The 26042-nt window shown below is 37.3% G+C and overlaps 1 protein-coding gene across 2 annotated transcripts in view; it reads right to left on the reverse strand.

Annotated features, from left to right (window-relative positions):
• RAB3GAP2 (RAB3 GTPase activating non-catalytic protein subunit 2) overlaps positions 1-26042 on the reverse strand; it is a gene marked incomplete at both ends in the record, with an annotated part of 50289 nt that overhangs the window by 6199 nt on the left and 18048 nt on the right. For both annotated transcript variants that reach the window (XM_081998013.1, XM_081998012.1), the window contains 24 exons: positions 465-535; positions 1302-1368; positions 2401-2507; positions 2637-2810; positions 3184-3400; positions 4854-5014; positions 6006-6111; positions 6970-7067; positions 8532-8745; positions 9473-9600; positions 11643-11733; positions 12135-12199; positions 12740-12822; positions 13066-13209; positions 13527-13743; positions 15512-15651; positions 16420-16509; positions 16621-16700; positions 17693-17841; positions 18669-18767; positions 21323-21422; positions 22529-22630; positions 22778-22853; positions 22971-23018. In XM_081998013.1, the coding sequence (XP_081854139.1) occupies positions 465-535; positions 1302-1368; positions 2401-2507; positions 2637-2810; positions 3184-3400; positions 4854-5014; positions 6006-6111; positions 6970-7067; positions 8532-8745; positions 9473-9600; positions 11643-11733; positions 12135-12199; positions 12740-12822; positions 13066-13209; positions 13527-13743; positions 15512-15651; positions 16420-16509; positions 16621-16700; positions 17693-17841; positions 18669-18767; positions 21323-21422; positions 22529-22630; positions 22778-22853; positions 22971-23018 (2827 nt within the window). The remainder of the gene's footprint in view (positions 1-464; positions 536-1301; positions 1369-2400; positions 2508-2636; positions 2811-3183; positions 3401-4853; positions 5015-6005; positions 6112-6969; positions 7068-8531; positions 8746-9472; positions 9601-11642; positions 11734-12134; positions 12200-12739; positions 12823-13065; positions 13210-13526; positions 13744-15511; positions 15652-16419; positions 16510-16620; positions 16701-17692; positions 17842-18668; positions 18768-21322; positions 21423-22528; positions 22631-22777; positions 22854-22970; positions 23019-26042) is intronic.

The following is a 26042-nucleotide window of genomic DNA, read 5'->3' on the forward strand; positions in this document are numbered from 1 at the left end:
AGGAAAAGCCGCTGCTTGTGGGAACTTGAAGGTTTCATGGCAATAACTTACCAGGAAACAGGCACAGAGAAAACCTATTAAGTTACTGTTTTCTAACTTAAAATTTTATATACGCACACATATATAGTTTCAAACTGTTTCACAAATACTTTTTATTTAGCGATTACAAGCTAACACTGTGCATAAGTCTTCAGCACACATCAGTCAGTGCTGCTCAGCCATGAAAGCTGCCTGTAGTTGATCATTTCACGGATTTGATATTTTAAAATATGCATTCCTTCCTCAATTCCAAAAGTTAGCCATATAATAAACCAAATAAACAGGGGTTTTTTTGATGCTTAAATCCAAGATATTCCAAACTTATTGTACAAAAAGCCAAAACAATGGTTTAGAAAGACTAGTTTCACTTTTCAGCTAATAACAGAAATTCAGCCTCAAAAATACTGTCACAATATTGCACCCACCTTGTCCATTAGATAGGTAGCAGAAGAAAGCCTTTTTACTATGAATGTGTTCCACATCATCAGAGCGATACCTAGAACAATCGCAAACTTGTAAACTCCAAGTGAATAGAAAAGACATCTTCAAGTATGGAGTGAAAAGCCACGGGCCAAAGTTCCTTTGGCACGGGAGGGGATTAAAAACACCATGGTGAATGAAACAGAAAGGAACTGCGATTTATCCTCACTGCTTTATACTTGGACTTCAGATTTCAGAACGAGACAAGGACGAGACTACCTTGGTGATCAAATACAGTCAGAAGTGCAATGAATTATTTGTTAGAATTATTATATTATGCAGACTGGGTTAAACATTGTAGGTACATAGAAACTTTGCTGGTAAGCATGAAGGTTTAAGACTCGTGCTTTAGGCAGAGAGTGCACCTTATCTGCATACACAGTCTACCAAAAAGACAACTGTCATCGCAATCACTAGGAGTATCAAGAAATGCACAAAACGCAGGAAAAGCAACTGACTGCAAGAAGCATGTGCCACTATTTAAATACAAATTTAAAAAGTGTCAGAGCAATTTTATTTTGAAGTGTTTTTAGTTAAACACATTATCTAAACAACTTATTTTCATGGTTCTGATGGAAACTCAGTTTCAACATGAAAAGCAAAAGTTTGAATCTCAGTAGAAAGTTTTGGGGTTTGGGGTTTTTGGGTTCTTTTTTTTTTTTTTTAGACAAAATGGCCATCACTACTACAAACTGCATACATTTATACTAGTCAACAAACAGCCATTTATTCTGTTTTACAGTTTCAACAAAGATATTTTTTAATAATAGCTTCATACTTACCATGCTGAATGTGAGCATTAATGATACATCTTAGATGATCTATAGACCTAATGAGAAAACATGCTTCCTTATGTAAAACAAGAAAGTAAAAGAACAAGTTATTACATTATTCAAAACTTGTTTTCAATGTATATTATTGATTCTTAAAGGGCCCAGGTAGATTATTTTAAAGCTGCTATTTTTTGACAGTTACAAAACTTGTAAGTTATTCTGATATTGCAATCTTCTCTGCTACTATCTGGCAAACATACATACATGGCAAAATACATTTCAGTCATCATGAAACACATTGTGATTTCAGCACTATTTTCAGGGCCTTGTTTTAGTATATGTGCTGCTAACATACTCTTTGCTGAAAGGCACCTCCACTGACTACAGTCATTTTTCAAACACAAAATCCATTTGTGCTAGAAAGATTAATTTTTACTCCATTTCATTATGATGGAGTAAGTTTTTAACAATCTCAAAGAAACCTTCTGTTCCACAGCAAGTTATGTTGCACAGATCTAAGGAGTGCTAATTTCAATTTTCATATCATCTGAACTTAGGACAACAGTTTCCAGTATTAAAGAAGCTATAGGAGATCAGTGGAAAAAAGGAATTTTTTTTTTCCTTCTTTCTCCTTGTGAGAATTCCCAGTAGTGGCCAGGGAATCTAAGAATATTCAAGAAATCTCTCTTTCCTCTTTAAATGGAATGGATTCTAGTCTAACAAATCTAATATTCTGTGATCTGTTTAGCATATCTAGAACAGAGGAAAAGTTCATCACTATTGTGCTGTACTTAAACTGTTTTGTACTTGCACAAAATACAGGCAAAACCCTTCTTCATGCTGCTTATTTGAATGCATTTTCCAAACTTCCAGTTTTGAGAATCTGATAGCTTAGAAACATACAGCGGTGTGGTGCCATTCAGTCTCAGGACCTGCATTCATTTTCTCAATTCAATTTGTTCTTCCCACTTATCCCAGAAAAAATTGTAACTAGTATGCTTTCAAAGTCAGTCGTCTTCATGCAAGTTTTTATGAACTATTACAAACTTGTGAAACTCCTTCTATTGAGTTGGTCTTAACCAAGACTCCCTGCAAATGAAACTTTTACCTCTGGGTCCTTATTCCACTGAACTACATATTCCCAAGAGCAATGTGCATGGAGTACATCCACTTCAAGACTACATGGAAATTGCTGATATGCTAGTTGCAGCAGCTCTAGAAAAACAAAATCTGAAGTTACAAGACAGACCTCTTCCCACTGTAATTTCTGCTACTTCACAACAGTAGCAAGTAAAACATCTCTGCAGACATTTAGAATTTGAAAAATTCATGTTATTTTCTTACCTAGAATTGTTTCCACACCTGCATCTGCTTCTGCTTCCTCAAGATAGATATTAGTATGCATTTCTACAGATTCTTCAGTACTATCTGTATTGGTTTTGTGTTGGGCCAAATTCAGTACAAGAGGACTGAAGTCTTGCTTAAAAACCCACTTTGCTACAGTGTCAGCAATACCTCCTAGGACATTAAGAAAAATAATAAAAAAAAAAAAATTATGAAGTATAGTCAATGTATCCCAGAGATTTATGGTTCAGAATCAAAGGACAAGAGAAGAGATAGGAGTTTTAACAAATACCGTTAATTACATAAGGATAACTTTGAGAATTAGAAAACTTCCTAATCAACCAATTAGAGGATTACAAAGCAGTCTTTACAGTAATACTCTTACAATTTTAAAATGTTATTCTACGTGGTTTGCATTTGTTTTTAAATTAAGAAAAATAACCAACAGAACAATTTCCCGTGCAGTGTATATCATAATTTAATGTAAGGATGGCTTGGAAGTCTATTAGAAAGACAATCAAACATCTTTACAAGAGAAAAAATGTACCTTTTCCAGCTTCAAGCAATTTCTTTACAGAAAGTCTGCCCAAAGGCTCAGTCTGGAGTGACGAAACTCTTTTTGTCCTTTTGCTCACTTTGCTGTGCAGTAGTGTTTGAAGTATCAGACAATCCTCTAGCTGTTTCAACAGAAGTTTCCAATATTCAGTATCAAGGGAAAGTGCTTCCCAGGATTCCGTGTCCGAACCTATAATTATTTGGGAGAACTAACAGAACATATGAACTGTTTTAGGTCTGTTCACTTAAAGTTGCACAGTTTTGTTTAAAAAATGCATAGCTATACCCTAAGAGCTACTAAAGAATAATTTAGTTCAAGACATGTACATTAACTATTAAGAAAACATCAATTAATATCCCACACTGCTCACAAAATGCACAGATTCTTAAACAAAAACATAAGAAAATAGAAAGGTCATCCTATAGTCCCATTTTAAAGTTCGTATTCAGTTGAAACATGGGCTAGAATCCTTTCAAAAAGATTTAATTGTCATTCCTCTGCTATGTATACATTCCCTATATATACGATTAATCCACCTACATTTCAATTTCCTTCCATATTAAAAAACATCTAACATGCACCCAGAAACACTGAATCACAACACATCACAGTTCTGTGCATTATTTTGATAATTCTCATGGTCATCACCAAATGCCCTGCCAGGAAGCCCAGTTCTAGTAGGGTGCAGATCTGATTTTTAGCTTTGTGCACCAAGACAGCAAACTCTAGAGTTCTCAGAAGTCTGGCCATTAACAGTTTCAGGCTTTAAGCCAAAGGATGGTAGGAAAAAAAAAGGAGGGGGGGGGGCCGCGGGGAATAAATGGTGTTATGAAAGGGAAGTTGTGAGGGAAATAAAGCTGTTGCTTTATTATTCTAAGAGCAGAAGAGAATGTCACAAAGGAGAGAGCGTACGGGTAAAGCATAATACGTACAAACATTCATATTTGGGCAATGTTAACAACTTTAATATACAGAATTGCAATAGTTAAGTTGAATGTGCAAAAATACTACAACAATTCGCAGTAATCTAGTCATAATTTATCAGGCAGTCTCTATTTACAAGACCAACATCACCTAAACCCCATCTAATCTGTAAGGCAAGTAGTAAAATACAAATATGCCTAGTGCTATTTATGAATATAATAACTTTTTCCATTTTGAATGGCAATGCTGTGTGGAGTTTCATAGTGTTAATCACAACTTTGTGAAAAGATAGTTATTGCCAAAAAAAAAAAAAACCAACCACCCACCACCCTAAGCAGCAAAGCATAGTAACATAAGGGCTAAGAAAATTCACCATTAAAAAAAAAAGAAAAATGCATTAAAACAGGTTTACCATCCAAAGTCCAGTGAACTTCTCAAATTTATGTGGAAACTGCGTAGGCTTTAAGTTTGTCAACATCATTGGCTATTAAGAGAAAAACTCACCTTACAGTTCCCACCACATATTTAAATAAGTTCATCAAACAATTCTGATATATCATTCATTCACCTCAGCATAATATTCTTCAAATACAAATGTTCAGGCTTGCAGGATGGCATGCTTGTACCCATCTTAAAATGACGACAAATTAATGCTGAGGATGTCATGCCACTACAAAGACAGCAACGTGCATGGAACTGATATAGTAAATAAAAGGGGAAGGTTTAAGATGACTTACCTTTTTCTCTGTCACACTGTCAATTATCTGTGCGGTTACAGAATGCCCAACATGAGCAGATAACAAGGCAGCAGCATTATTTTCAGAGTGAACACAAGCTGTACGCATTTGCTGCCACCATGGGGAAACTGACTGAGTGTCCCACGACTCATCTATAGCAACTGTAGAGAAAGGGAGAGTAGGGAACTCAATGGGTCATTGGGTGTTAAAACTAGTGAAGCAGCAAGCAACTCCAAACGCATCACTTAATACAGCTTGCATTAAGAGAAATTTCCAATTACTCTACATTATCTTTTACTAGATATGTAGCATATGATTTCTAGATTAGAATTCAAATTTAAAATAAAGAGCGGAACTACTCATTCTCCAAGTTTCATTTGTAGGACACGGGCAATAGATGTAAATCACTAGGTAGTAAAGCCTGCTGCATGCTTACTAGATCTAAGAAATATTACAAAACGACACTTGACAATGCAGACAGCTGCTTTTGTGATTTCAAGATGCCGCATATATTCAAAGCACTCAAGCTAGCTCTCTTCAGGCTACCTCGTGTTCAGCAGAATTATTTATTCAGGACAGCAGCAGTAGCTTATTCATGCTTCCAGTTTCAAGCTGATAGTGGTGTCCTCTGGTGAACTAGACATAGGGGAACCTGGCACAGACACATCCATAGCAGCTCTGTGTGACGTAGGAGAATCGGTATTTACTCATTATACAACTTAGCCCCCAAAAATGGCCAGCTGACTTTATGAAGTACCCCTCAAGTTACAGAGATGTTCAACATACAAAAGCTGCTAGAAGAGCGGTGTCTTAATGAGTTAAAGCAACTCGAAGGACTTCTGAGAGCCAGACAGCACAAGGGAGAGGGACAGGACTATACACCCAAAAAAGGGAGAGAGAGGAGCTGGACAGCCACCGTCTCGTGTCAGCTTAATGGAGAGTGAAACTGCAGGGCATGAAGAAGTCCTTCAATTGTGACACACTTCAGATTTTGATTGTATTTTTAGTTAGTTCATCAACATGCTGCATTTTGCTCGGTTACATACTTCATGAGGGGGAAGCCCTAAGTGATAATATAGGCTAGTCAGAGTAGCAGATTTCTAATAATAATTAATATCAGTTGTGTTTAAGTGTTTTAAATGCACATTTCACCTTTCATTTTGCTCAGAAGTGACAGCATAGTGTAAAGGCAACTGACAGAATCTGGTTTGTCTAGAACATCTTTTTCCTTGGAAAGCCATAACTTGAGAAGGAGTGACTGTAAAAAAAGAGAATATGGAATTAAAGCAATAGACATAAACTCTAATATTGCAATATACCTAATGCAAACACTTTCTCAAAAAATTTTGCGTCATGGAGCTGAAATGTTATATCCATCAACCCTTAGTATATAACATAGAAAGTTAAAAATATTTTGCATAAGGCATCCTATCACAGACTTTTAAATGAAACAATACAATCTGTATCTTTCAGTTAGAAAGACATCTTAGAAAAAACCCTCTTTTGGAGACACAGCCAGCTCACACCAGGATGTTAGCTATCTCAACTTTGTAAACATTAGTAGTTATTAATATTATAGCTGAAAATCTTAACACAGGCAAGTCATACTGAAATAGGTGTTTCCATCTTTATGTAGTGGATGGAAGAAAAGCAGCAAAAGACTAAAACTGTATGCAGATGAAAGATAAAGATATTTGTCTGAACACTATTAGCAGTTCTGAAAAATTTACTTTTAATTCTTTTGAAAATTCCTTGCTTGCTTGCAGAAAGGACTTATAACAAATGTATCAGTACCCAAAATAAACTACTCTCATAGTTTTTGCTTATTTGTAGAAGAAATCTTCAGCACATCTCGTAGTCCTAAATGCATACTCTACAGACATTCCCACTAGAATACCCACATTTTCTACTAGAAGATTTTATTCTTTTTTTTTTTCCTTGACATCTTTTAGGTGGAAAATATAAATACGAGCACCTAAAGAACTGAACGTGGGGGTATTTGAACACAGCCTGAATACAGCATTAATCCAAAGGTCAACATTCAGAATTTTTCCTTTCAATGTTTTGGTTTCAAAATACTAAATCAAAGTTTTAAAGTATGTAATAAATATCTTACCAACAACATTTGAGGGCTAAAACCTGCTGATTCCAATGCATGACACATTTCCTCTGTAGAACTCTCCCCACACAAACACTTCCAGAAGAAAAAGCTGCCTGAAGCAAAAGTTAGTTGACATTATGAACAACATCTAAAGTCACAGCCTCTCCCCTTACACTTACATAAAAGATCATCTGTCGATCAGGTCCCGCTGAGTGCAATACAAAGGACTAAGTTACATCCAGGATACTCTGATGGTTTACCCTTAGTGCAGAAGAAGGTTCATTACAAAGGACATAAGTGTTCCTACCACTACAGGAGTTATATGGAAAATGTATTTATAACAAAACAAAGGTTATCATACTGCGTGGATTACACATTTTTGTTCAATTCAAAGAATGGCCTGAAGTGTCAGACAAGTTTATCCCTGGAGTAACCCATAACTGTGTGGTGGCAGCATGTTGTATCTTATATAGCAAACTAGTGGTACTTCAACCAATTAAAAAAACCCCACCAATTACATAGTTCATACTTCACCAGCACTACAAAAAGTGTGAGTATCCCTTTGAGGCAGAGTAAAACTGGAAAAACAAGATCTTCAAGAAACCATCTAAGCTGCTCAGCATGACATTCATGTTTCAATTATATTTGTTTACAGACGAACACTCTAAGTTACTGGTGATCCCTGTCCAAGGGGGTGTGGAGAAGAGTACTTCTATCCCAGTTTTTAAAACCAAGTATAGTGTTATGGTAGAGAAAATGCAGTTCTAAGATTACTTAGAAATAGCCTTTGATCTTCATACAGATGAAAGTCAAGCTCTTCTGCCTAACTTTTCAATCCCACTTCCTCTCAAAGTCTGACTATTAAAGCCAAAAGAAGTAGGAGGCTACAAAGTGAACACCATACAACACCTGTGCACAGAATTCAGTGTTTGCACCAAAATTTTCCCAGAAAAGAAATCATCTGGAAAGACAGTGCCTTTGAGACAGATTTAACTTAAGCTGCTTCCACTAGTTATTTCCCAAGAGCCCTCAAGGACAGTCCAGAACAGATTTTCAAACTAAAGCAGACTACAGACAGTAGCCCCATCCCAACAGACACCCTCCCCATCCATAGTATTTCAGATTAAGGTTGTCCAAAATCTCCTCAATTCCACAAATGATTGGTCCTTATTCTCTCACCTAATGCCTCTGGCCAGCTGCCCCATCTCTGAGGCTAAAGTCAGTCCTGTCATGAACTCTTGAGGTGCAGTGACCACGAAAGAAACAGCAGGATACAGCTGCTCTGTAAAGTACCTAGTTACCCCTGTCCAACTTAGTGGCATTAATAAATGAATGAACAATGATAACACGGCTTTAGGGTAATCATACCGACAGATGTAGTTAACTTGGATTAATATCCATCTAGGTAGAAAGATGTTTCCATTGGCTAAAGGTAAGAGTCTGGAACTAGCACTGTCACATACTACTTCAAGGCAAGCCAGCTTGTTAAGGCCCCCAAATTAAGGCTAAAGTATTTATACCATCTTAGATTATAATCAGTCTGTAAGTAATTTGACAAACAGTTCAGTAGCTCTTACCTAAAGCCACATATTCTCCATCTTCCATATTTTTCACGTTAATCACATCCTTTTCATATTCCAAATACTCTAAGAACATTTTCACAGACAATATGTCATCCTTCTCATCAGCAAACTGAACAGTAGTTTGGGTGTTTTCGTTCCTGTAGTTCTCCAGTAATGTTTGGAGCCTATGAAAATCTTTTTCTTCCAGCCGAAGCAGTTTAGCCAAGTCCTTAAAACCAAGACCCCCCCAAAAAACTGTCGCTCATCACATGACTAATACAAACCGATGTTTTCAAAGAACAGTAAAAACAAAAACAAAAGTTTTAGTTAAAACGTTTTGAACATTAAAAATGTCTTTTAAAGAGCCAAAGTGATTGAATAATCTCAAAATCAGTTATTTATATAGCTCAAATGAAGATCTTTTCTAGCTTCATTTTTAAGGACTTCAACAGATACATTTCCCATATTTAGATCTTGCTCATAGTATAACAATTACCCATGAAGCAAACAAGCCCATATAATACCACTCTGTATGGCTTGAATAAATGTATAAACATTTTTATAAATGATATCAAAAGCAAGCCAAATTATAATGCTACACAAGAAAAAAATCAGAATTTGCAATTTCTACTCAAAATACCCCTCCCAAAACTGAACAAAGTTAAGAGTATGCTATGTATTTTTGATAAAGGACTGAAATCAGGAGATCTTGGACAGATTTTCACTTCTGTCTCAACTTTATGTGACTGCTAAAGAATGTTAGGTAGATGAATTACTAGACATTTGTAAGGTGGAGGGAGGGAGACATTATAAAACAATTATTTCACTAAAAGTTCCAGGCTACAAAAACAGGTAACTTGCTTACCTACTTATTTTACCTGATGCCTTGAAAACATATTTTTATGCTTAAATCATCACTCAATTCTATAAGACAACTGAATTTTGAATTTACTCACATTATCAGAGGGTAGAGTGTCTTTCTGTATGCTTTGGGAATTTAGTTTGCTAACTAGTTCATAAAGATGTAACAGCTTTAACTTGTTTGCACAGAACTGGAGTAGTCCTTCATCCACACACTCAAGCTCTGAGGAGAAATAAAACTGCATTTGAACTTGAATATATCACCTGAAATAGTAAAACATACTTCACAGCTGCATTAAACTCCTCCTGTATTAGAACTGGAGGACTTATGTCTCTCACTGTAATTTTTTGAGGCACTGCTGCTTCCAATGATTACATTTAATTCACGGCAGTATAAAACAATAATTATTTTTACGTGAAGTATTAGAGAAAGATATCAGGCTCATTTTTTAAACTGAAGGAGGCTGACAATGTGTAACTGAACAAAGACAAATCCATTGTCTTTTTCTGGCTTAAGGCCAAACCAGAGACTGCCAAAAATTGAAATACACTAAGTCTTAAACATATTTTCTTTTTTCAAGAATTAAATTCCAAACTATAATTTTTTATTCATTATGCCAATATTTTAGGCATATTCCTTGCATCAGGAGAGCTTGATATCTACTGATATGAATTTGATTTCATCTCTGCAAGACACTGCCTTTTGTATTTCTACAATCTTACTCTCAGAAATTCCATGTATCTATTGACATTCAAACTTCAGTAACAATTAAAGCAATCAGAATATAGCAAGATAACACCAACACAAAGTTGGAAAAAACCTCTATTCCAACTTGTTTGTCATAATAGAAAGCATTTTACAGAAATCCTAAAAGGACCTTTTTACAGAACAGATATCTCTGAATTTATTATCTTCACCTGAAACAGCTTCTAAACACAATTTTCTCCCTATGAGCCCTTAAACACTTTTGATACATTGCTATTAAAAATCCTACAAACAAACGAGAAATGCGCAGAGCCTGCTGCACAGTCACCTGACCTTTTCTTCACAACCACAGCATTCACAGAGCCCAGCATCTGCTTCACATTATCTTTCACCTACTAAGCACAAGTGGAAGAGTATGTCACTACTCTTCTGAAATTAGAAGGCTAGAACATCAGTCAAATTTGTTCCTTACTGTGACTGTGAGGAAATAATGTTATGTATGACAATAAAAGATTAATGATGAAAAACACACACTCAACCAAACAGACCTCAGTTAAGTATACAGTTCTGTCAATCTCTCTTCAGTGCAAAAGTGCATGTTTCCATTTTTCTTTTTTTTTTTTTTTTTGGAGTTCTGATAGAAATGGATAATGCTAGTGATTTAGAATGCCAGACCAAAATTAGGTAAAGAACTGCATATGTGAAGCTCTCAATCTCCTCTATCTACTTCAAGAGAATGATTTAAAAAAACCAACACTGATAGAAGTGAAAAAGATTTCTTTTCAAGGCTCTGAAACTATGAAAATGTGGTGTCACATTCTCACTGAGGTAGAACAGACACAGCCTTTATAATTGACAAATGATTTATTCAGGACTTCCATACAACAGTGGTGGGGATTTCTTGACTCCTATTGCTAAAGCCTCATCTTCAAACAAACTGAAATTAATCCAGTGATAACAAAAAAAAAAAAAAAAAAAAAGAGCAGGCTTTTTAGATCCAAGTGTATCATTTCAAAGGAGCAACAAAATTTTGAATGGGTAATGACATTTCCTGACATTGGCTCTGAAATCTCTTAGCAAAACATATGAAATAACTTCAGCAAAGTTTACCAGGAGAAGATAGTAGGCATCTGACCAGAGCTCGGACCCTCAGTGACAAGGATTTTGTGCCTCCAGTATATTAAAATTCACAGATCAAAAGTACCATATCCTTACTGCTTTCTTTGGAGAGAGAGAACAGGCAAAAGTCTGTGAAAGCTTCTTTCTGAAGGAAGCTTTTACTGGATGCAAGTACCCAGCCCAGCTGTTGGTTTTCTTTTTGAATATAATCACAAGTTACTAGGCACATAATAAGCATAGCAAACCATACTTACTAGCAAGCTATTTGAAGTCTGCATTAAAAAAAATACGTAGAAGCAACACCCTGTGATACCTAGCAGCAAGACTAAGCAGATCAAGTCTGGTTACCCTGTGGAACAGAGTAATTCTACAATAGTCTTACAGCACTGCAGACAAAATGCAAATGTCTCTCCATATTTGCAAAATAAATATCCACCTACCCTGTTTTTTTAAGTTATCCATTAGTGTCTGAGTGATGTTTGTGAGAGACGAAAGTGGCACACGTTCACTTGCCAATATACTTTCAAGAGCCTGTTAGGCAGATGTTCAACAGAATTAAACATTTACTTAATTTTACTGTAAAAACACATAAGGTAAGCCAACAAAGCACAACTTTGACAATTATTTTTCATCTGTGTTTTGTCTTCACATATACTTGTGGCATAATTTGATCATAGAGACGGGTCTGCTCTCTTTTTATTATTTTGACTTTTGTCATGGAAGATGTTTTAGGGAAGTCACAAGTCAAAATTAATTCCAGTCAATATGTTGTAAAAAACCGAGAACACCACCACACCACACCAATATAGCTCAATTATTTGATTCAAGTAACTCTAGGAAAAAAATAACATTTTGAAAGATTTAGCACTCTAATCTGATAAAGCAATGTGTTTTTTTCTAGTAATGAAGTATACTAGTCTCTAAATATTCACCTGTTTTTTTGTAGCAGGGTATTTGATATCAAGGATTAATTCCTTTGCTTCAGCTTCAATCAAATCTGCAAATAAAGACAATCATGACCATTCATATTTCTCAAATGCATTCTGAAAAGCAAGTCAATCCACACCACCGTTAAGATGCACATGTCTTCATGCTACAGAGATGAAGACAGTATTACAAAAGTTGCCAAAATAAGCTTGGAGAAAATGAAACGAAGTAACAGCTCAGTGGCATGGCTTACTCCAAATCTGTCTTTTGTAAGATATATATTACTTACAGGAAGAAGGATATGTAGAGTCAAATGCTGAATTCCACTACATAGCATAATGGGTTGCAAACAGACCATGTTTTATGCAAGCACTCATAGTAGAGTTTAGTTAAGATTTACATGACAGGCAAGGCTTATACTGGATCCTTGTATGAGATAAATTTAATCTGGTAGCTTATAAAAAAACCCAAACTAAAAGATAATAATTCATAGCACATACAGCTGTCAAAATGCACCACAATCATACCCGTGTTAGTACGCTTACAGGAAAGATAATACAAGAACCATTTGATAACATATAATCTTAAGAAAATATATAAGAGAACCTACCCAGACCTGAAGTTTTAGCTTTGAGTAAAGCATTTAATTTCTTCACTAGATGCATATCCTTTGCTCTCTCACTCTTTTTATCACTGAAGGGAAATAATTTTAATTGTATAAGTGAAGAGGACTAAAGTGAATGATTCAGAAAAAAAACCCTCAAATTATTTATGCTACTTTAAGATAACATCACATTAATAAAAATCATACAAAACAATGAGACTATTACCAGAGTAGTATTCCGCTCAAGTCGGAACACCAGAATTGCTCTCTCTAAATAAAACATTGGTTCAAAAAACAATAATGAAATTCATGTGGTTACACAGAGTCCTTACCTCAGTGCTAAGTGGAAAGGTACATGGACAGTTTTTACACTTCCAGAGACTGGATCAACAAGGCATATCTGGTAAGTCTGGGGCTGCCACCCCTGACTGGTCACATTGGTTAGGCCCATTATTTTATAACCAGGATACAACAATCTGAAACCAACAAAAAACACAGCCTATAAAGTGAAGAACAAAATTAGCAACATTCCCTTTCCACACAGTGAATGAAAAGAAGGCAAGTTTTATAAAGCTAAGGTTTAACAACTGCTAAACGTGTTTATCAGGAAAAGACTGCAGAGTGATGAAACATGACAAAATCGCCTTCTATAAAACATCAAGCTGCATTCAGTAGAAACTCTGTGGGCAATGCAAAAAGCGCCTGCCAGCACTTTCCACTTTCACCACTGGCATATCCACATATTACCTTATTGGAAGGTGATATGTGGATATGCCTACCTGCTGTTTCTTACCTACAGTACTTCCCCACGTTGAAGGCTCCAACCCGAGGCCCTTGCTGCGTGCTCCATACTTCCAGAATGCCTCTCCTCGGAGCATAGATCACAAGGAATTGAGCCACTCTGCTTGGGCCTTGTGCATTTCCAAAAGGAGAAAAATCCATCTTCTCAGTTTCCCTCTCATGAAGATCCTCTACAGTCTGTATCCAACCAACTTCTGCATCACGGTATCCTTTATGAGTGAAGACAGACGTTCATTAGTGTATAGAAATTAATACATCATTAGTACACATCACCACCCACTTAAGTACTATTCCAGCAGCAAGCTGTCTCAAACTTTGTTTCAAATTGTGCAACTCTGGCCAGTAGCCAGACTCCAGTCAGGAACTGTGGTCCATCCACTCTGAGCAGGGCCCACCAGAGGACTCCTCAGAGCCAAACGCAGCCTCCTGCAAAGCTTTGGGGAGGAACAAGTTTTTCTGGGTGAAGCCACAAAAAACCCCCAAAACTCATCAGGTCTGTACTCTGGACATTACACCAATGCAAAAGCTTCTCGGAGAAGAAAGATCTGTAGTGAGCGTCCAGATTTCTCACGTTTCGAAACAAGAAAAAAGAAGATTTAAGGAAGGAAATTTGCATAACCTAAATACAATATGTAAGTTTTTATTCATATGTTTTCAATAGTATGTTTTCATCATTAAAATGCAATTCTTAGTAGCCCAATAAAAACACTCCATCTTGCCCCTCTCTCCGCATAACGCAAATACTTTCCCTCATAAAATTTTCCTTAACAAAAAAGACAGAGATGCTTTAATGACATCACTGAACTATGTGATGGTTTAGCAAGTACAAATGAAGACTCCAAACCACAAGTGAAATACTAATGTTTCTTGTTAAAAAACAAGTTTACAAAAAGATATATTATACCAAAAAGGTTGAAAAGCATTCACAACTCAATGAGAAAATGTACGATCCAAAAGATTTAATTCAGTAGACAGTTTTGCTTAAAAAACAAACAAAACCCCCAAACAAACAACAAAAAAACAACACTATTTCATATCTCAAAAGCCTCACAGGGGAAAGGCTGGCAAATTGTAAATATGTGTCTGATGATCAAATAAAATTTAGGACTAACAGTACTTCCTAGATAATAAGAAGCCCTCAGTAATGAAGGGAAAAAAAAAAGGCCAAGAATATCAGAAAGCACGTATTATAGCTAATAAGCTTCAAAACATGAGAGAAGGAGAATGCACAGGGGAAACTCTAGGTACTACAGTATTAGCGTGTTGCTGAAGTAGCTACTATATTCATGACCACTAATCTTCTGAATTGATAGTGGGGGAGAGAGAGGGAAGGGCTAGAGATTTTCTATCTTTCTTAAAACTTATCTCCCATCTCCTAGAAAGCTGCAAAATTTTAATTCTATAGAAAAAATAAGAGTTGTTGCAACATTAGGTATAATTACAATTTGAGAGCTTAACATCTGGTTGTTTGGTTTTTTTTTTTTCCAAAAAGCCCTCAGTTTAGAAGAGACTGAACACTCCCTTCTTGCACAGTCACCATGATGAAATGAGAATCTAACAAGTTTTATATCTTCTTATTAATTTTTCAAACTTCTGTTTATTTTCTCAGCAGAATTAAAGAAGATACTACAGCTTATCAAGAGAAAGAATCTCGAGAAGAGAGCTAAAGCTGTTCCAAAAAAATTATTAGGTCAAAAGCTTTCTGTTGGGATACAGTCAGAGGGACGAATAAAAAATCTGTACAATACAAACCAAACAGACCAAATTTTGGCTATAGACCATACCAGTATTTCAGGGATTTGTACAACAATACCCTTATGGACTTTATACTACATCCGCCTTTAATATTCAGTTCATAATAACACAACGTACAAAAGTCTTGCTTAATAATGGAAAAACACTTGGAATTCTAAGTCTAAACATAAGAAGTCACAGTATTTTGAATATTATTTGCTATACTAACGTACTCTATCATACCTTTCCACATGCGAACTGCAAGTCCTCTTGTAACATCCAGTAAAATAACCCTTCCAAAATCATCTGTTACTGCTGCCAAAGTGTTACATGGCGAAAGACATATTCTTTCACCATGGCGACGGGAATCTGGAAGTCCAAACCTTAAAAAAAAAAATCAAGCAAAAACACTAGGTACCTATCTTTCTTCAGAAATAGTAAATGGAGTATCTTATATGGACTAAGATTTCTTTCTTAAGGTAACATGAAGGTATGGGTAAAATTAAGAGCAAAGTATGAAAAATGTTTTTGTGCTGTCTACTGGGAGATCTTGTTAAGTCTGTTAAAGTCCTACTGAAAACCAAAGTTCAGAAACTAGGAAAAGCAATTGCCTTGTCACGCATTGTCAGGCAAGGATCTCAGAGCAGTGGGTTACTTTCTAAGCCCTCTCTTATTGCCAACTAGTCTTTAAAAAAAAGTCAGGAAAAACAATCAGGAATTAATTTATTTTTTTATCAGCTGTTTTTCCCATTTTCCTCTCTCCCATAACCAACAGGGAACAAGATATCTCCTAATTTTTGTGAGGGGCTTTAAACTATCTAAAGCAGCAAGCACTTCATGTGGCTTCTTTGAAGCTCTTCAGTGATAAACTTCAGGACTCGTACTCGTGTACTCCTACTGTCATTAAACTATGCATACTGTTCTTTTACAGTAACAATGAACCCACACACTGGAAGTGAATGAGATGAGTAATTTGTCCAGAATGATAAACTGAAATGAAACAAAGCTTAAAGCAAATGAACTGCAAACTATCATCACTGCTTCAAGTCAAGAAAAATAAACACGTTCATCAACTATGCACCTTTCAAAATAATTCAAACAATTAAAAACACAAGAGATTTAAAGCAATTGAGACAGTATGTAAAACTTACCTCACTGCCAAAGGGGTTGCAGGTTCAACTTTTGGTTTCTGTTTTTGGACAGGTTCTTCTTCATGTTTACTCTTCCAACCAAGCCAGCCACTTGCAATAGAAAAACACATTAGGAAAATCACACTAATGGTCCTAAAAATCCTCGAACTATTATGTAGCTATTAAAACAAAATAATTTAATGTAATTTTTAATGTTATTACCTGGCAGCATTAAATAATGCTGAAGTCAGTTTACTTGCAACTGCTAAGGCAACATGAGACAATAGTGGCTGTGAGCTACCCTGAAAGAAAGGAATAAAGGGTTTAGAAAGTCAAGAAACAGTCAGCTGTGAGCTATCCTGAAATGAAGGAAAAAAGTGTTTAGAAAGCCAAGAAATAGTTCTTACACTGAACTCAACTGCAGAACAGTTTTTCAGGCCTCCTATGGACTTTCAGCTCAGAAAGCATAGCTTTAAGACTGCAAAATTTTAATTCATTGCCCCCAGAAAAGCCATTCTGACATCTCTTTACCATTTGAAAATCCTCCTGCATGTCACTGGTAGCTCAGTATGTTTGTCTGCAACAGAAGTTAAAAAAACCCTGTGTATGATTTATCATGGAGAGTTAGCTGGTGTATGGCTTTGGCATCCTTGCAAATATCAACGTAAGCAGTTTTTTCATAAACATATTGGAAAAGCAAATACAAAATCAAAATTCCAATTCTAGCATTTTCAATCAACTTTTGATCCTGATAAGGACAGCACACACGTACGGTCTGAACGTACAAGACATACAGCTACATTGCCAGTCTTCTCCTCCAATACAACAGAAGATGACGTAACTGTGCTACAAGGAGCATCAAGCATAAGTTGCAGTTTTCTTCTAGAAGTAGTAGTTCCACTATATGAAATCATCACAGTATACTCAGGTCATATATGTATCTGATAAAAGACTAAACGCCTCCAAAAATCCCTAAGATGCATGTTTACATAATATCAACGTAATTTTTTAAAAATCCTTACATTACTTAATTGGCAATAAATTAACAACTGAAAAAATAAAAGTTACTGGGCTATCACATTCATTTTAGGATAAAAAATAAAATTGCTGATTAGCAGGAACCTGTGGTAGATATTACTACCACATCTACTCCAAATCATTCCAGTTTCAGAAGATCAAGAAGAGGGGGAAATGTCAGCATAAAACAAACATAGGAATACTTCAGAAATACCCATACAGAAAAGAGAAGGATTAACTAGTCAAAGTTTCAGCAAGTCAGCTTTGTAGTACATACCTCCAGAGCAAAAAAGAAACCAGTGAAAGGATTGGATCCAACAGTAACATACTGAGACATAGCAGGTGGGCTGTTTTTTATAGCTGCATTATATCCACCTATATTGGAGGCAGTCTTCATTTGATCAAAAGGAGACAGTGTCATGATGCCTAACAAAAACATTAAAGTGAATGTCTTATACTTTCAGAACAAAGGTATGTAATTGTTCTAAAAGCCTAAATATATTTCTGCCTTCTTGACTGACCAGACAACATTCAGAAGGGAGGAGGAGCAGCTTTAACCACAGAAATTCCGAAGAACACAGAAGAAATAAGCTAATGTACTTAGGTTAATTATAAAGCAGTTGGTTTGTTTAGAAGAAAAAAAACTTCAGCAGAGTTCAGCAGGAAAAACACATCTCGCAAATTCACTTCACCTGCCTCGTTACCCCCTTCTGACCTCTTACATGCTTTTGTGAAAAGGGTGGAAAAGAAATGAAACTTACTGTCCCTCAGATCTGCCTGTCTGACATGAACCTGGGCTTCTGCAAATTCCTACAGAGTAGAAGTCTTTGAGAGCCTAGAAATCAGTTTGTCTTTTTTGGACAGGAGCAATGTCAAATTTTAGTTTATGTGCTAGACTCAGGAAAGACCCATACCAGTCTCAACCTGCCTGTCACACAGTTCTTTAACCTGGCAGAAATGGGAATAACTGCACCTGATCTAGCCTCTCTTGGCTGTTTCTTACCAAGAGAGAACAAGATAGCTACAGCTGTAACACCCTTTGTTCCCTCAAGTGGAGGGAGGATGCTCAATCACACTAGAAAGTAAAATATATTTTTGACGATGGTTAATGAGATCATTCACTATGACAGCCTTCTCCCACTATTTATTTCTATCCAGCCAGTACCACTAAGTGCTCTCATCCCAAATTTAATAGCACAAAAACATTCAGTTTCATTTAAGCCAAATATTTGAAATTAAACAGAAATGCTTACCAATACTAGCATGGTCAACAATCGTATCCACATCTTGCAAACCCCATTTCTTATAAGCTAACGGTGGAGGCTGAACATTCTCATTGCCAGATGCTGCAGCTGACAGAAGTTGATAAAACATAAAATTCTTACTGAGTGAAAGACAAAGTAATAGCATAACAGAGGGAAAAAAATTGATGCAATGTGAAGCCACTAAATAACCTAGTTTTAAATTAACATACATCTAAACACCCACCGAGCTAAAATGGCCTTTTGAAATATATACCTTAATGAAATTAAAACATATTAAAAAATTAATTAAATAAAATTGCACATGATATTCTATCACAACCATATTCTGTACTTGCAGAGAGATTTGGTTTATTAGTCATTTATGGTTTAATATTCTGTACAATTTTAGAATGCTCCTACAATTTATTTCTGTGGTCTGTGCATGTCTAAGTGGAAATTCTCCTGCCAAAGTACTTGCAAAGTCAGCACATTCACTAGATATGTAACAGTGTGAGGTAAGAACAGTGGCAAAACTAAAGCGATGATTGAAACTCTTCAAAATATCTATTACGACAAATGATCAAGAATGAAAGAATATATTGCACTCTGGCTGCACATGTTACAACTAGCTGTAAGTGCTTCTCTGTAAATGGTGACTTCTCATTGAAAGAGTAGAGCATGTTCTGGTTGTGAAGGTAGATAGATATTTCTCATTATTGTGCCTGTCTCTCTTCTTTTCTTATTTGTTGCATGATTCATGGAATATCAGTTTTTTAAAGTTCTGATTTACAAGAGTTTTGTCATCTTTTATATTCCAAGGAAATGCTACCTTTTCATTAAGAGGACAAGAACAGACATTATTAGATAGACCCAGGGAATCATTTAGTGCAGGAGATCAGGATCTGAGCACAGCTAAAACCAAATGTCTAGGGAAGAATATTAGAACAAAGACATGTATCTGATGCTTCCTCTAAACCAGCTTCTAAAGAGACCTTCTCAGCTAGAGGTAAGCTCTAAGCATTCGGTAAACCTCCACAGCTTTCTTCTCCACTAATATGCCAGTTTTCCTCTGAGCCCAAGCAAGCTTTTAGCATCCACATCAACCTCGGGCAAAGAATTCCACAATTTAACCTCACACTGCATGAACACCCAGCTACTTTTTATTTTGAATTCACTATCACCTAGCTACACTTTATGCCACTTCATCCAGAAGAGGAAGAAAGAATGAGCAATCTGTTCCTATTGGCCATCCCCATATGGTTCAGAGAAGAGCTATCTCACCACAGTAGCATTTCTCAGTTCTTTACCACTCATCCCTTCTATGAAAGATTCAAACCTTGGTTTAGAGGTGCTGCTGTCCCAACAGTTCCTAATGCTGTCATGCTGGCAGATACATTCTGCTTCCCACCTAGACCCAGCCTCATGACTATCTGCTGATGTGCTCTGCTGCAGAGAAAGAAGAATCTGACAAATCTGAAGTTCAATAAAACAACCATCAGGAAATTCATGAGAACAATTCAGCAACAGCACCTGTTTAACATTTTATCTTGTAGAATTGTAACAGCCTGTACTTGTGCAATCTACCACACAATACTGTTACGTTGTTCTCCTCACACCCCACAAAACTGACCCTGTTTCCAAATCAGAGTATAAACAGACACTATACTAAAGTAGCAGGATCAACAGCTCGCAGGTATTAACACAAAGAGCAGTGACCATTACTGATGTCATCATCACAACATTATCCCTTTCCACAAAGTCCTTACTGGGATGAAACGCATTTCACTGAGAGTCAGTGAAATCAGCATCCTGATGTGCTAAGAAGCACCTTACCAGCATGCTGTGGGTTAACCTCAGTGGGCACCTAAGCATCATACAGCAGCTCGGTTACTCACTCCTAATGAGATGGGGAAGAGAATCAGAAGCGTAAAAGAGAGAAAACTTGTAGGCTGAGATAAAGACAGTTTAACAAGTGAAGTGAAAGCTCTGTGTGCAGTCAAAGCAAAATAATTAATTCATTCACTACTTTCCATCATCAGGCAGGTGTTTAGCCATTTCCAGGAAAGCAGGGCTTCATCATGCGTAACAGTTACTCGGGAAGACAAATGTCGTCACTCCAATCATTGCCTGCTTCTGCCTTCTTCCCCCCAGCTTTTATCACTGGGCATGACATCATATAGTATGGGATACCCCTTTGGTCAGTTGGGGTCAGCTGTCCTGGCTGTGTCCCGTCCCAATTTCTTCTGCATCCCCAGCCTGGTCGCCGGCAGGGCAGTGTGAGAAACAAAAAAGTCCTTGACACTGTGTAAGCACTGTTCAGCAATAGCTAAAACATCGCTGTGTTATCAACACTGTTTTCATCACAAATCCAAAACATAGCCCCATACCAGGTACTATGAAGAAAATTAACTCTATCCCAGACAAAATGAGTGTAAAGTATTGTGGTGAGAATGTACAAGACAGACAATGCTACTTTGACAACTTGTGCTCCGAGAATGTTTTCTGTAGAGGAAGAAATTTCCTTGTATGCAGTAGATGCCTATATATTGATGCACAAGCAAGGAAAATACAAATTCCACCTTGATTCAATATCTAACAAAAATAAATAAATTTCCTGTAATGTAAAGTACTATTAACAGAGTCAGAACCCCTGTCAAACATACCTCTTGCTACCTGATTACGACACGCACGAAGGGACTGAAAGAGGCTGAAACCGTCAATTGTCACAATTGCTGCTGGATACAAGATACTTAGTTCTTCATTCTGTGGAAGAAAATGCGAGAAGGGAGGGGGAAAAAAAATAATCACTGTTACTGTTGTAGTAGTATAAAAAGTTAGAAAAGAAGCTATTAACTACATGAAGATGAAGATTACACCCAGATAGTTAATGTCTAACAAGCCCCAGGAAACAGAATAAGGCCAAGCTACAGAAATTTACTATTAAACCATCCAATATATGAATAAGTTATTTAGGCACATCATTTTATAATTTTATTTTCTTTCAATTACTTTTATGTTTGCTTAATATATTTTATGGCTTAGGGAGAAAACACAAAAGTTACAGCAGCTTGTGAAGGCCACAGAAAAACAGGTTATCTAGATTGCCAGTATCAAGGTTTTATGAGCCAAATTCTGAAACTGGATTAGCGCCTGAATTACCACTTGAGCACATAAATGCTAATTTGGTGATAGAAATTCAGGACTCAAATTCCTTAATGCTTCTGTATTTCAAAACTGATCCCAAAATGTCATGCTAAATCACATGAGCATTTGTATAAAGCAAATTGGAAATTTTTGTAACTTCATTAGTCTTCTGCAAAAAGCATGCCAACTCAGCCAAGAGCAAAGAAAGATGGCTTTTCTACTAAATAGCTTGAGCTCTACAAGAGCCTTCTCTGCAGGAAATACTTATAGTGACACTAAGGTTCCTAACACTATGTCCTATAAAGATTGTTTTAATTTTCAGATATCTTCTCTATTAAATAATTAAGATAAGTTATTATGAATGAGTACATACAGCTCTTGGCATCTGTCAAGTTGCATTTTCTCCTTTCATCCATACATTATCATATTTTTTGCACATTAATGAATAAACAGGAAATGAATGAAGCCCTCCTTTGCAAGGTTATCACAGAGAAAAATAGAACAAATCTATAGAGCTAACTAAATACTCAAAAAAATACAATGAAATTCTGAATCCTCAAACTATACAGGCACGAATACCTCTAGAACAAGAAATCCAGAGTCTCTTGTTCCAAGGAATTGTCCACCCATCAAAAACTGGTAAAGGACATAGAGGATTCACAGAGAAGACTCCCTTCCATACCCCATAACACTGCCACTTCGCTTTTGAAATAATCTGACAAAACCTGTTCTGTGACACCAGGATGCCTGGGAATTTCATAGGTTCTGCACTTAAGCTGTAGGACAGGATCTTCATTTAAAAGCTGTGCAAGAAGCAGTACTCCACTCTAGAAGAGAAAGAATAATAAGCGTGAACATTTCTGACCCTTTTCTTCAGGAAGGCAAAAAGCACTATCTGCAGAAACAGAAGTTTTATAAAAATAGATGTTTATTATGATAGCTTGCTTGCAGGACCACCATGCTGAGAAACATACCTCTGTGTAAAAACGAACATAGCCAGAGGTGAAGCCAACAACAATGCAGGTCCAGTCAGGACGGCCTGTGGAACTCCTGTTTCACAAAGACATATTAGAAGTTAAAAAACAAATCCTGCTTTAAGCTGTAGATATATAAAAGTGTAACATAAGGAGACTGATGATGCATGTACATAAAAACATCGATCCTTACCTCTTCTGACTTGCCAATGGGATACACAATACGCTACTCACACATTCACTAGAAACAGAAAGATAAAACCAATAAGCATATTTTTTCTCCAGTTGTGAAATTTGTTCTACACAGATCTTGCTGAGTGAGCATTTTTAGTATTTTGACAATATGCAGCACACAATTTATCAAAGTTATACTAAAAAGGCAAAAAACACCCTTTCATTTTAAAGACATTTTCAATTACAAGTTCAAGAGTGCCCACACAGATTGCATGAGTGCTTATTACACCTTGTTAATGTTGTCTTTCATCATTCCCAGACTGATTATTCTGCCAGTACTCTTCAGTAAAGATTCAAGTTAAATCTCATATACCTAAAGCTAAGTAATTTTTTTCTGACCTACAATGACATAAGAAGAACCACCAATTTTTTAAAAACAACTGAACTGTACTTATAAAATATTTTTTTTAAATACATTATGCAATTCGGTAGATTTTTATATCCATTGCATTTCACCACTTTATAATTTGAGAGCATCTGAAGAGCTAGCATGGTCTTGCCAGTTAATGCAGTAACTGAGCATGCTCACTACATGGCAGGCAAAGCATGTAGAAGGCAAAGCATGCTCGTCTGCTTAGATGAGCATGCCTCTATCTCAAATCAAAAGTTATTTAACTGTTACCATGATAGAAAGTTTTACACTGTCTGGGGAAACAGAAGCAGTACAAAGGTTTTATGAAAGACCATATAAATTCACGACGTCATCCCAAACAGCACTTAAAGCACAAGTGCCTGCAGTACTGTTGATTAATTGCATTTCAGGTCACCTCTATCCCCCAAGGAGTGATTAAATAATCAGGCTAGACAATTACAGAAAAAAAGCTTTCTAAATGCAAGTTTGACATGAGTTGCAGTTCAATTACAACTTCAAAGCAATGTTAAATATCTCAGGGAAATCTCATCTTCCAATAGCAAAGCTCAGCCACTATAGAACATTACCAGTTGAAGGGAACTTTGGGCAAAAAAAAAGAACTCAACTCTTTCAACAATCTGACAGTAATTGCCATATATATGCTTCCACAGAAGCAGAACCCTCACCTGCAGGAAACACTCACAAACGCTAAATCAAGATGCAGTGAATATAACTGTGTCTATCTAAAGAAAAACTACCTGTCCTGTATAGTAGTGTCTCTTGAGGCTGTAACAGTAGTAAGAAACCAACCCTGAAGAACAATCTCTTTTCCTTTTTTTTTTTTAATAAAAGATGACATGGTAATTTCAGTGGTAGTATTGGGGGGGGACCAACTAAGAGATGCACATAAAACAGTTCAAATGTGTGGTAGCAGCAGGTTTACAAAAATGTATTATGATTTTAACAGATTGGAGAGAGGCTGATTAAGTCAACACCTCCTACAGCATAACAGAAATTTGAAGCCAATACAGAGCATGTTCAAAGGCAGACAGCAACTCAAGGCTGCAAACTTCATAACAAAATGCAAAATCCTCTTCCATATGGGGGATTTGAGAAAGCATCTGTCTGATTATTTGAAGACAGATCGAGCAGAAATAGTTTTTAGAATCATAGAGTAGTTTGGGGTCAAAGAGACCTTTAGAGGTCATCTAGTCCAACCCCCCTGCAGTGAGCAGGGACATCTTCAACTACATCAGGTTGCTCAGAGCCCCGTCCAGCCTGGCCTTGAATGTTTCCAGGGATGGAGCATCTACTACCTCTCTGGGCAACCTGTGCCAGTGTTTTACCACCCTCATTTTAAAAAGTGTCTTCCTTGTATCTAAATCTAAATCTACCCTCTTTTAGTTTAAAACCGTTACCCTTTGTCCTATCACAACAGGCCCCGCTAGAAGCCTGTCCCCATCTTTCTTAGAAGACCCCTTTAAGTACTGGAAGGCTGCAATAAGGTCTCCCCAGAGCCTTCGCTTCTCCAGGCTGAACAACCCCAACTCTCTCAGCCTGTCCTCACAGGAGAGGTGTTCTACCCCTCTGATCATTTTTGTGGCCCTCCTCTGGACCCTCTTCAACAGGTCCATGTTTTTTCTGTGCTGAGGGCTCCAGAGCTGGACACAGTACTGCAGGTGGGGTCTCACCAGAGTTGAGTAGAGGGGCAGAATCCCCTCCCTCGACATGCTGGCCACGCTGCTTTGGATGCAGCACAAGAGACAGTTGGCCTTCTGGGCTGCAAGCGCACACTGCTGGCTCATATCCAGCTTTTCATCCACCAGTACCCCCAAGTCCTTCTCAGCAGCGCTGCTCTCAACCCCTTCATTCCCCAGCCTGTATCGATACAGGGGGTGGCCCCAACCCAGGTGGAGGACCCTGCCTTGTTGAACCTCATGAGATTCACACAGGCCCATGCCTCAAGCTTGTCCAGTTCCCTCTGGATGGCATCCCATCCCTCAGGCATGCCAACCGCACCACTCAGCTTGGTGTCATCTGCAAACTTGCTGAGGGTGCACTCGATCCCTCTATGTCACTAGTGAAGATATTAAACAGTACAGGTCCCAATATGGACCTCTAAAGGACACCGCTCATCAGTGATCTCCATCTGGACATGGAGCCATTGACCACTACCCTCTGGATGCAACCATCCAACCAATTCCTCATCCACCCATCAAATCCACATCCCTCCAATTTAAAGAGAAGGATTTTTTGGAGGACCGTGTCAAAGGCCTTACAGAAGTCCAGATAGATGACACTGGTAGCTCTTCCCTTGTCCACTGATGTGGTCACTCCATCATAGAAGGCCACTAGGTTGGTCAGGCAGGATTTGCCCTTGGTGAAGCCATGCTGGCTGTCCAGAATCCCCTTCCTGTCCTCCATGTGCCCTAGCATAGCTTCTAGGAGGATCTGTTCCATGGTCTTCCCAGGCACAGAGGCAAGGCTGACAGGTCAGTAGTTCCCAGGGTCCTCCTTGCTACCCTTTTTAAAAATGGGTGCAACATTACCCTTTTTCCCATCTCCAGGGACATCACCTGGCTGCCAGAACTTTTCAAGTATCATGGAGAGTGGCTTGGCAATTACATCAGCCAATTTCTTAGGGACTCTGGGATGCGTCTCATCAGGTCCCACAGACTT

This window comes from Phaethon aethereus (genome assembly GCF_964289735.1).
Source record: "Phaethon aethereus genome assembly, chromosome: 3".
Classification (NCBI taxonomy): domain Eukaryota; kingdom Metazoa; phylum Chordata; class Aves; order Phaethontiformes; family Phaethontidae; genus Phaethon; species Phaethon aethereus.